General features: G+C 41.6%; 1 protein-coding gene across 1 annotated transcript; it reads left to right on the top strand.

Moving 5' to 3' along the window:
• Nucleotides 1-418: 418 nt before the first annotated feature.
• Nucleotides 419-11,704, top strand: tmem184ba (transmembrane protein 184ba). Its single transcript, XM_083903409.1, has 9 exons — nucleotides 419-724; nucleotides 819-862; nucleotides 2,895-3,171; nucleotides 4,919-5,084; nucleotides 7,823-7,913; nucleotides 8,015-8,182; nucleotides 8,788-8,957; nucleotides 9,039-9,233; nucleotides 11,202-11,704. Exons 3-9 carry the CDS (start codon nucleotides 2,929-2,931, stop codon nucleotides 11,426-11,428), a joined length of 1,260 nt encoding a protein of 419 aa, XP_083759535.1. The 5' UTR covers nucleotides 419-724; nucleotides 819-862; nucleotides 2,895-2,928; the 3' UTR covers nucleotides 11,429-11,704.
• Nucleotides 11,705-12,043: the final 339 nt, after the last annotated feature.

Genomic DNA, 12,043 nt, shown 5'->3' with positions numbered 1-12,043 from the left:
ACTTACTTGGTTTATTCAATTCCTGCCAATATATAAAAGGATATAATAAGTTATCTTAAATCCCATTTAATTCAGAAAACAGATTATATGTTTATTTTAAAAGTGTTACTTCAGAGGTATGGGACAAAAAAATACTTTAAACTTATGTAATAATAATAATATAAACTCAAGATATGACCAAAAACTCATGTTAGTATTATTATTATCATTATTAAAGGTAGTTTTCAGGCCCAAGAATAGCCCCTGCGCATGCGTAGGACTCTGACTCAAACCACGCCCTGTTTCTGTAACTGCCAGCGTGTGATTGGCTGACGCGACTCGTCCTCGCGGACGGGGCGGAGCTATTATGATCTTCAGTTAATCTGGATCGGGATGGTGTGAAGTCAGCGGAGAGAAACAGCCACAGTTACACGTACAGTGCTCGGAGTGACCGTTTTTTGTCTTTTAACTACACAACCACTGACTTTGTATAGTGTTTTAGTGACAGACGCGAGTACACGCGGGACTTTAAACATGTGGTTTGACACGAGCTACAAACTTTAGCGGCTTGTTTTTCCGCTGTCGTGGGTGACGGGGCAGTCCGCTGGAGACGACAGACACAACATGGATGTCCGGGGAGCAACGGTGCACCGCCTGTAAGGGAGAAGTTAAAAGCCCGTTTGTGGAGTGATTTGTTCCGGGTTCGCAGCTGAGGTGGATTATAAAGCAGTTACCAGTTTATCCGGTGAGTCTACGCTCGAAAACACGTTTGTATTTTTTTTTTTTTTACTCAAGACAGTCGTTTACCAAGCTAATAAAAGTGTTTCTTTCAATTACAGGCGTTTAATTGTTGCTGGTGGCTTGTGTTTTTAAAGAAGAGAAGGTGAGTGTTATTTGAGTCTTATTTCCATAATACATTGCTTAAATAAAGTTCCCTGTTCATATAATACATGTAAAAGTAAATAGTGAAATGGGCAAAGTGGATGAATATCAGTGTTTTTGTCGCTGTGATAAAAGCCTGTTAGCATCACAATCAGCTGTTATGGATTATAAACACTCCCTGTCTGCACACATCACCCCTTTCCATCTGTTGCTTTGCTTTATTACCGACCCCCTGTCTTTTTGTGTGTGCGTGCGTGCGTGCGTGTGCGTGTGTGTGTGTGTGTGTGTGTGTGTGTGTGTGTGAGGGGGTGACCTCCATTGCCTTTCAAATGAAACACACAGATGTCCCCTCGTCCAACACTGCATCATTGCACTTTCACTGTGTGTGTGTGTGTGTGCTGATGCCTATACTTCTTGTTGACATGTGGATCTGCTGATCCCTGGCAAACTAATACAAGTGACCTACACACACACAGATTCACACACATTTTGTGCCGCTATCACAGTGAGGACTCTCATAGATATAATACAGTCCATATCCTCATACCCTGAACTTTCCCTTACCCTAATTCTAATCCTAAATCCACATCTTAGCCCATTAACAGCTCTTTTAAGTGAAGACCTTCCAAAATGTTCTCACAAAGACATACCTACAAGTACAGTTTCTCAGAAATGAAGTTCTAACTCATTAGGACCAGGTTTTGGTCTTCAGGACGTCTGGTTTAGGCCATTAAAGGTCCTAAAGAGGTAACAAATACAAGTATATGCACACACAAACACATATCCATTACTGAGGTTCACACAAGAATGCATGAACGCAGCCTCATTCTTTTTCAAACTGCCTGATTCAATTACTTTTCATTAAAATAATCTTGTGTGTGTGAATGTATGAGGGAGTGAGTTGGGGCTGCTTACGTATAATGTCATCCTGTCATCGTCTGCACTATTTGCTCTGCGTGCCATGTGACTTTCAGTCAGTCAGTCATCGTGCTACCCTTGGTTACAAGACATAATCGGTGTGTCTCTGTCTTTGTTAGTTTGTCACCATTTGTAATGTGCCCCCTCTTTTACGTTCGTGTATTCCTGCTGCCGCCCACTTCACAGAGGTCCCTGATCGACTGTCGCCCCCTCAAACTCCGTCTAACACGACCGCGGTCTTTTCCAGTGTACGAGAACAAACTTAGCCTGAGAACACGGCTGTGTGTGATGATGTTAAGACACAGCTTATGTAACGTGTCCTGAAGGCCACTTTGTGTCCGTTCGTCATCTTCGGGAGACGTCTTCGTAGATCTGGCGGAAAGGCTGCTCATTCTCATCTGACTCACTGGTCAAAGAAACAAAAGAAAGAGAATATTACACCAAACCAAACCAAAACTCTCCTATTAATGTACACCTGCTGTTTTTAAACTCACCACACAAGTCCATAGAAAAAAATCAGGATTTAAGCCACAGGAGCTGCTGATCTACTGCTGCCTCATTTGTTAATTTTGTGTCACATTCATAAATCTAAAATAAGGATTTTAAAGCCCTGAATTACAAAATGGCACTTACTGATGGAGGCAGCAGCGGATAATCACTTCCTGTGTGCTGCTGTGTAATGTGAAATCACAGATTCCCTCAATGGACTTTGGTGTGGGGGAGTGTGTTGCTTACAAAGTGACAAAAATGTCAGTTTACGGCCAGAAAATGCTGTTTAAGGACAAGTTAAGGTGATTGTAGCCTGAGGTAGACTGTAGAATCTTTAGGTGAGCCCTTTAAGTGGCTAAAATCAGTTTTACTTGTGTCCTTGCTGGCAGCCATGTTTTTATTGAGGGAGAGCAAGATGCACACATTACCTCATTTAAATAAAAAACCTTTGGCTTCCTGTCACAGATTACACATAGATAGCACTGATAACATAGAGTGTGCGATCGATATTCTAGGTTAATTATTTTTGCTGGAAAATGATGTTCATACTTTGTGTATTGTGTCACTATCACTATCTCTATTTGAGTTTCAGTGGAAAACCATGTGTTCACATCTGTTCTCTGCAGCTGTTCCTGTGAAACGCCTGCGTGTCACTTCCAGATGTTGAGGCTGTGGAGGAGAGACATGGAGCTTTCCGAAAGGCTTGGAGAGGACTCTCCTCTGGCCGCTGCCGCAGCAGCCCCCGGTCTTCCGCCTACGGCGGCCCCGACAGGGCCCAACATTTCCTGGCTCCCTGAGGCCCCGCTGCTGAACACGGAGAAGCCCATCTTCCTCATGACTCCTGCAGCACAAGCGGTGTCTGGCTTCTTCGTGTGGACCGCGCTCATCCTCACCTGTCACCAGGTAACGACCTCAAAACAGCTTTGTGAGAGGAAATTATCAGGTTTTTAATTCTCAGGTTAAAATGATGATGTAAGTGTGTGTTGTGTGTGATGTCTCAAGCTACTTGGCCTTGAATTTCCCCTCGGGCATTAATAAAGTATATCTAGCTATCTAACTATTTTGATAATAGAGTAATGTTTGAAGCTTTTTTCATGATTAAAACAGCATTTCTGATTGTTTTAGCTTCTTAAATGTGAATAGTTTCTTAGCTCCACATAACAAAAAAATCATTAAAACTGAATCATTTTGGTTTGTGGATAAAACAAGGTGTTCGAGAACATGGTCATTTCCAGGTTTGACAAACGCTGATCAATGTTTTTTGACATTTTATGGACCAAATCGATTGGTAATTGATTACAAAAATAATTGTTAGTTGTGGCTCTATTGTGAGATTAAACAAGCAGGCAAGTATATATGTGTGTGTACTTTTCACAAGACCTTTTCACCTTGTCAGCGCAGTCGTCCTCATGGAGACCAAAACCTAATCGCTGAGGGACTGTTAGGATTAGGGCTAAGATTTGGATTGTGGTTTGGTTATGGTTAGGCATTGACTGGTTATTGTCATGGTTAGGGATAGTGATTTGTTTATAGACTGGTCGACTGAATGGAAATCACTGCTTGTGTCCTTTAAAAGGATATTGCATGAATCTGTGTTTTGTTGCTTAACCCATGGGTTAAAAACACACCAGGCTCAGGCGAGGGCAGAGGGTTGCATGGCAACATCCCTGAGCAGGTGTTTGTGACACTGAGCATGAATATGCACAAACACACACGCTGATGAAGGTAAAACATGGTCATCATGATGGATAAAATGGCTGGGTTAGAAATCTGACTGGGAACCATAATACACCGTTTGTTTTCCTCTGCGCACATTCCAGTGAGATTATGTTTGGTCAGTGACTCTGAAAGCAAAGAGACAGCGTGTGAATATCCGCAAACGTCCAGATCAACGTAAACACAACATTGCATACACTATTTCAAGATTTTGTGGAATCTTTATCTCCTTACAATAGAGTTTAAGCCAGTAAATCCAGACTTTAGTAATCGTCAATAGTAAGAACGCGCTTGACAACGCTGTAAAATATGTTCATTTTAATTAAATCTCCTCTTTGATATTCTACTTGTTGTTTAACTGTACATGTGTACATATATGTGTATATATATTTATGTATATGTATGTATGTATATATATATATATACATGTATGTATATATATCTGTATACATATATATATATATATATATATATATATATATATATATATATATATATATGTATATATATATATACATGTGTGTATATATATATATATATATATGTATATATATATACATGTGTGTATATATATATATATATATATATATATGTGTATATATGTGTGTGTATGTATGTGTATATATGTGTGTGTATATGTATATATATGTGTATGTATGCATATATGTATGTATATACACGTATGCATATATGCATGTATATTATTGTTATTCTACATGTATGCATATGTATGTATATACATGTATGTGTATACGTATGTGTATACGTATGTATATATGTGTATATGTATATATATATATATATATATATATATATATATATATATATATATATATATATATATATATATATATATATATATAGATATAGATATATAGATATAATGCTTATTTTCTGTATTTCTTCTTAAGACGTCTTCTCTGTCTGTTTCCAGATCTACATGCACCTCCGTTACTACAGCTCACCTCGGGAGCAGCGTCACATTGTGAGGATCCTCTTCATCGTTCCCATCTACGCCATCGACTCCTGGCTCAGCCTCCTCTTCTTCACCAACGACCAGTACTACGTGTACTTTGACACCGTCAGGGACTGCTACGAGGGTAAGGGAGCGCGCGTGTGCGTCTGAAGCGGTTTCACTGCGAACGCCAGTCTTTGACAAGGACAGCTTCTGCTTACTGCTGCTGTGGGAGTCACTGGCACCAATTCCGCTTGTTTTTGCTCCCACTGTTGGGTCATTCAGATTAAATATTTGATGTCTAATAATGACCCACCTCAAATTTCCAGCCGATTTGCTGAAGCCCTTTTCGATGAAATGAGAGTGAAGAGCGTGTCCATCCATCCTTGAATAATAATAATACACCCACACAGTGAATTTTTTATTTTTAAAACATGCCCTCTGTCTCTTACCCTGATCAGAATACTGCTATTCATTGGACTAAGATTTTGACTTCAAGGTTTGAACTGTCATCTTTTCCTGACAATTCAGAGATCTTTAATGGTTTAATGTGTTGTTATGGACAGAGATCCACTGATTTTATAGGTTTCTTTGTTAATCAGGAGCTACTGGTTGCATCAGTGTTCTCCCTCAGCTGAGGACAATCAGCCTGACAGGGAGGTTACACAGGCAGGTTTCCTGATCAGCTGGGTTTCTGTCACCAGAGGGTCCACACCTTCAGCTGAGTTTCTGTTTTCAACAATACTGAGTTGGTTGTGTTTTCTCCACTTCGTCGTTTATTTTCTAATACTCCAATCTAGTAAATCTTACTCCATCTTTCGTTTTGTGCCCAGTTTTTGTTTATCTATCATTTTAGCGGGGTTATGTCATTTTTCCCAAAACATGACCCCTGAGCATCAGGTTTGTTTTTGCTTCATATCAACTATTTTCTCAGTGTTAGATGCTTTGAACATTGAGTTAAGTATTCCTGGATTTTGTGCATGTAAACCTGGATTTTAGCTTTATCACCGTCGGGTCAGATGACGTGCAGTTCTTTGAATCTCTTGACTGCTCATGTGCTCCATGATATCATGAGTGGTGAGAGGCAGCTGACTTGCCTCTCCGCTCCTCTGTCTCCTCTGTCATTTGTGACGCTCTAGGTAGAAATAGACACCTCCTGCATCGGCAGACTGATGATGTCACGTACGTCCAGATTTGGAGCGCTCTGCGCGATGCAGGAGGCATCCTTTAGTTTCAGTCGTCATCTCACTCCCTCAGACAGATGGCTCTCTCTTGTCCTCCTCTTCTTTGCATCATCTTCCTCCCCCAGCTCCCTTCCTGCCCTCCCTCTCTTCTCCTCAGCGAGGACGGCCGACCTGTTGCGTGGCAACGGCGCGCACAAATCTGTCCTCATTGACCAGAGTGGCTGCATCAGATAATGAGTTTTTTTTCCCCCCCTCAACTGAACTTCACTGCAAAGTTCGTTCCTGTCTGTTCTCCTTTTTTTTGTCGCGGCTACTGTATCACCGTGGCAACCGGGGGAGCGCCGACGGGGATGGGGAGGTCCTTGGGGAGACGGTGAGGGAGTAGTGTGGAAAAACAGCTGAGACACAGAGACTCCACTCTGGAACAGTGGCTTTTGTGAAATGGCATTCATGGCATCTTTGTGTTGTCTCACAGGTGTGTGACATCAGATAGGAGACATGTGGGAGTGTGTGCTTGTATTTGTTACCTATTTAGGATCTTTTCTGGTATAAACCTGACACCTGTAGACTCAAACCTGGTCCTAATGGACACATGGACACTGGTTATGGTTAAGGTTAGGGATAATTTGTTCTCTCTCTCTCTCTCTCTCTTCGTGTGTGTGTGTGTGTGGTTACGTCAGGGGAAGCAAAGCAGGCAGTTTACATAACAGGTGTCACTGCCTTAAGTCCACATCTACTGTAAGGTGTGTGTGTGTGTGGTGACGCAACACACTGAACCTATGCCTTCAGATGCATTTCATCCATATTCCACACCGTCTTTTTGTTTTCTTGGTGAACAGATACACACCTGCCACTGTCACCTGAAGCCACCTTTTATTTGTCGCACAGACCACGCCCTTCTTTTGATTGTGTGTGTGTGTGTGTGTGTGTGTGTGCTTGTTTTTGTATGTATGCAGAGAGAGGGAGGATGGAAGTTCCTCGGGGAGGTTAACAGGATTAGCCAGTCTGTGTTTTTTTCATGAGCTCCTCTCTCTCTCAGTGCGGCGGGTGCAGAGATGGAGATGTAATCCGTCGGTTGCACAGGAGACTTGTCAGGTGGAAATCTGTCACACGGGGGAAGCTGGTGAACAAGTGTGGATGTATTCTTTTCCTTATTTTCGCACTTTAAGTCCTTAAGTCCACTTACTGTACTGTAAAAGGACATTTGTCTCGCTGTAAATCAGTGTTTTCCTGTTTTATACAGAGATCCACTTCATTTAAAGGTGTTTCTGAGTAGGTAATTAAGCCAGCCACCATTTATAAAGCTGTACAGATAACAAATATGAAGTAAAAGGCCGTAAGAAAGTGTGTTTTGCGACCAATAGGTAATCGTGTGCGGGTTCCGACCCAGGGAATCCAAGTGCAGGCTCAAATATGTGTGTATGTTTGATTTTCTGCACGTTACCTTGAGAAAAAAAAGTGGGCAGCCCTGCACGAGTAACCTAAACTGTTTATGTTTCCTTGCGTAAACAAATGTGACGCGAGGAATGAGAAACTCACACGGCTGTGTTATTTAAAACATGACCAATAACGAAAAAAGGCGAATACACGGTGAAAATGTAATTTGTAGGTCTGTAACAAGCCAAACTGTGCCCTCACCTGAAATAATTCCTGTAATAACAAGCTCTTTCTCTTTGTTTTTTTCTTCCCCCATCACCAGCGTTTGTGATTTACAACTTCCTGAGTCTGTGTTATGAATATCTGGGAGGAGAGAGCGCCATCATGGCCGAGATCAGAGGGAAACCCATTGAGTGAGTTTCAGAGTGATTAAAAGACGTCTTTATATACAACATATTCATTCTTTGTGTGAGTGAACTACAACACATCACAAACTTCGTCTTCATCCCGTCAGGTCCAGCTGTCTGTACGCCACCTGCTGTCTGAGGGGGAAAGCCTACTCCATCGGCTTCCTGCGCTTCTGCAAACAGGCCACGCTGCAGTTCTGCGTGGTCAAACCGCTCATGGCCATCATCACCGTCGTCCTGCAGGCGTACGGCAAATACAAGGACGGAGACTTCAAGTAAGCGATGAGACCCAGGCACCTGGAGTTTTAGCAAGGGGCCACCATCTTGTGCTGCCCCGAAGCTTATTATGCAGCAGAGAAGAGTGGCTTTACCCACATAAGCCGTGTTTCCATCAGGGTTCTTTTCGGTTTGGTATGGCAAGGTTTGTAATAGTAAAACTCTGGGTCAAGCTTATATTTTTAGACTGAAAACGGTGCCTTTACTTGAAACTGACAACAGGAGGCCATCCAGCAGCTCGGTTTTGTGGCCGTTAATCTCATTGAGACGTTAAAAAACCGGACACAGGGGAAGTGACGCTTTCCAGTCGCCTTGGCTAGCTCCATCCTTAATGTATCGAAAAATGGAACGGTTGTGGTGTGGGCAGTTATTTTGGTACTGTTCCTATTGGAAACGCAAAAAAAAAATGTACCCTACCAAACCGAATCGTGCAAATCAATAAAGAAGACTACTTAATTTTTAAGGTTTAAGACTTTAATCTCTAATCGGACAATTAAGCTTTTTATAATGACCTGCACAAGTAGATAATAAGAGAAAAAAAAAAACATTCGACTTGTATATAAATTAATATTTTCTTCCTTTGCGTCGTCTTCTTTTTCCTCAGTGTTGCCAGCGGTTACTTGTACGTGACCATCATCTACAACGTCTCGGTCAGCTTGTCCCTTTACGCTCTGTTCCTCTTCTACTTTGCTACGAGGGAGCTGCTCAGGCCTTACAGCCCCATGCTCAAGTTCCTCATGGTCAAGTCGGTCATCTTCCTCTCCTTCTGGCAGGGTAAAAACACGGAAAGTGAAGTTCTGTCAGAAAAAGGTGTTTGTTTTTTTTTTTATCTAACATCTTGTTATTTCTGCTCAGGCATGTTGCTGGCCATCCTGGAGAAGTGCGGGGCCATCCCTCAGATTAACGTGCTGGACGTGTCTGTTGGAGAGGGAACCGTCGCCGCCGGTTACCAGAACTTCATCATCTGCATCGAGATGTTTTTTGCGGCGCTGGCTCTGCGACACGCGTTCACCTACAGAGTCTACATGGAGAAAAGTCTGGACTCACAAGGTGAGAAGAGAATATAAAGGATTTATGAGTGAATCCTCTTCTTCTTTATTCTGGACGATTTGGAGGAAATATCCAATTGTTCCAATGATTTTAGTGACAGTTATTGTTGAGCTGAAACTAACAGTCCATTGATCTGTCGATTTGGTCCAGAAAATGTTGAAAAAAAAAACGTTTTAATGCTGTTTTCCAATCCTCAAAATGATGATTTTCTTCTTTCCCGATAGTCCACAAACACAACGATTCAGTTGTAACGATTTCTTTGTTAACTGGTGCAAAGAAACAAGAAAATATTCACATTTAAGAAGCTGAAAAATCAGATTCTCACACTGATTACTTGTTAATCAAACAGACTACGATCTATTTGTAATGGATCATTAATCGTTGTAGCCATAAAGTCGAGCTTCAGTTTAATATTGACCGATACCAAATAAATTCCAGCCTTTAATTGAAGATTTATGTGTATATGTTTCAAGCACCATGTATAAAATTAAGTTGTTATTCATTTATCCAACACTCTTCTTGGAAAATATCTGGTTTTCCAATTCACTTTATAACAGAAATGGTAATGTAATCGTTTGTAATTTGCTACTTTTGCGATTTGATTAGAAAACCATTAATAGTCGAGTCCTATTATCGGCTCTCGTCGCCCTCCTTCGTCTTCTTCATATTTCCCCCGACACACGACAGTGTGATGTTTCCACGTCCTCATTTCTCTCTTCTCTCCTCCTGCTGCATCATAAAGGACCAGCTCCTACGTACGGAGAGTTTGGTAGGTCAAAAACACACTGTTTTTATCCACTGTTGGTGTGTTTCACTTTTTAAAAGTGTGTGCTTTTGTTCATGTGTGACTTCTTTTTACTCCACTCCATCATTCCCACACTTTTCTCTCTCTGTTATTCCGCTCCCTCTCGTCTGTTCCCTCTCTTTAAATCACCTCCTCTTTCCCTCCTTTTGTCCTGCTGTTAAACGTTGTAAATCACATATGCCTCGCTCCTCTTCTCTGCCTATTTGCTGTCCCTTCTTTTCCTCTCACACTCTTTTTTCCCCCGTCCTATTAAATCATCCTCTTTTCTCATCTGTCTTTATTTATTCCTCCTTTTTTCCTTTCACACGTTCCCTTCCTTCATCCATTCGATTCCACCCATAAATCCACCCTTTTCTTTTCTTTTTTTTAACCTTCTCTTTGTCTCTTCTCAATCAGCTCCATTAAAGGTCCAGTATGTAACATTTATGGAGCTTTTCCATTATACAGTTCTGGCACTGCTTGGCTCTACTCGGTTTGCTATCAGTCACGTCGTTTTCCGTTACTTTAGTACCTCCGTAACGGCTGCTGTGACGTTGTTTTGTACGCGACACAAACTGGTAAAGCAGTTGTTTTCGTTGTTACTGAATCATTAGAATCGGTTCATTAAAATGCTAGGCACATAAACGGCGTCAACGCTAACGCGCGACACGTTTCCATGACGACTGAAGACGCGAGTGACGTCATGTTTACGTGCCGCGGCACCGGAGTCCATGCACCTTTTACCAGTTAGCTCCTTTAGCACTGTTAGCGCACCTACAGTCGAACTGGAGCGGTCTGTTTATTAAACAAAAAAGAGCAGCACTTCAAATAACTAGCGTACCTGTGTCCTGCGTGTGCCTCTGCGTGCGATTTAAAGTTTAGCGTTACTTTTGACACATGTTTTAACAATTCGGAGTCACGTAAACATGAAGCCACACGTGTCTTTTTCCGGGTCAGTCGTCATGGAAACGCATCAAGCTTTAACGTGCGTTTCCTTTTGCTAAATGTTGCAGATTAAAGCATGTTTTCGGGTATTTTAAAGTTTTTTTATAAAGCAGAAGATTCTCATGCAGATGAGCATCCTTTCTGGTATGTGAAGGCCACCGTAGTTCCCTGACACTCTTAAGGGAACCGGGGACACTGGACCCTGACACTTTATTTCACTCACATTGTCTTGTTTCCAGGCCGCCGCGCTCCCATGAAGAGCATCTCCAGCAGCCTGAAGGAGACCATGAACCCAGGCGACATGGTCCAGGACGCCATCCACAACTTCTCGCCGGCCTACCAGCAGTACACGCAGCAGCCCATGGAGCAGGGCGTGCCGCCGCCCGTCTCCCGCTCGCTCAGCGTCGCCGGCGCCCGCGGCGACACGGAAAAGACCCTGCTGCTCAGCTCTGACGATGAGTTTTAACGGTATCTGGAAAAATCCGACGGTACTCGGTCGTCCTGTGCAGCTGGTTCTCAGAAACGTGATGCACTATGTTTGTTTTCTTTCTTGTTTTTGAGAATGCGAGGATCGCGTTGTGTAGCCACGCCCCTCCCCTGAGTGTTGGTTGGAACACTCTGAACTGATCTAGTGTTTAAACCACAGGGCCAGGAAACAAACGGAGTGGGGGGTTTCAATGTTTATCTTCAGCGTTTCTATCAGAGCCATCCATAAAAAAAGTTTTTTTATTTGAAATTATAAATATAAGTACACTTTTATTGAAGATTTAAATAGTTTTTTTTTGTTGAACATGAAAATAATATTTTGGATATTGATATATTGACATATATATGTATATATGTGTGTGTATATATTGTATATATGTGTGTACATGTGTACATATATACGTTATATGTATATATACATATTTATATACGTAATATGTATATATACATATGTTTGTATATATGTATACGTATACATGTGTGTATACATACGTGTGTGTGTGTGTGTATATATATATATATGTATACATATATACACATACATATGTATATAATATGGTATATATATATATATATATATATATATATATATATA

The sequence above is a fragment of the Microchirus variegatus genome (assembly GCF_963457635.1).
Source record: "Microchirus variegatus genome assembly, chromosome: 17".
NCBI lineage: Eukaryota > Metazoa > Chordata > Actinopteri > Pleuronectiformes > Soleidae > Microchirus > Microchirus variegatus.
This window is presented reverse-complemented; position numbering and strand designations above follow the sequence as displayed.

Excerpts from the sequence above, each read along its gene's own strand:
- tmem184ba (XM_083903409.1), top strand. The coding sequence starts at position 2,929 with ATGTTGAGGCTGTGGAGGAGAGACATGGAGCTTTCCGAAAGGCTTGGA. Across the intron at positions 8,183-8,787 it reads TACAAGGACGGAGACTTCAA|TGTTGCCAGCGGTTACTTGT; the intron begins GTAAGCGATGAG and ends CTTTTTCCTCAG. Across the intron at positions 9,234-11,201 it reads GAAAAGTCTGGACTCACAAG|GCCGCCGCGCTCCCATGAAG; the intron begins GTGAGAAGAGAA and ends TCTTGTTTCCAG.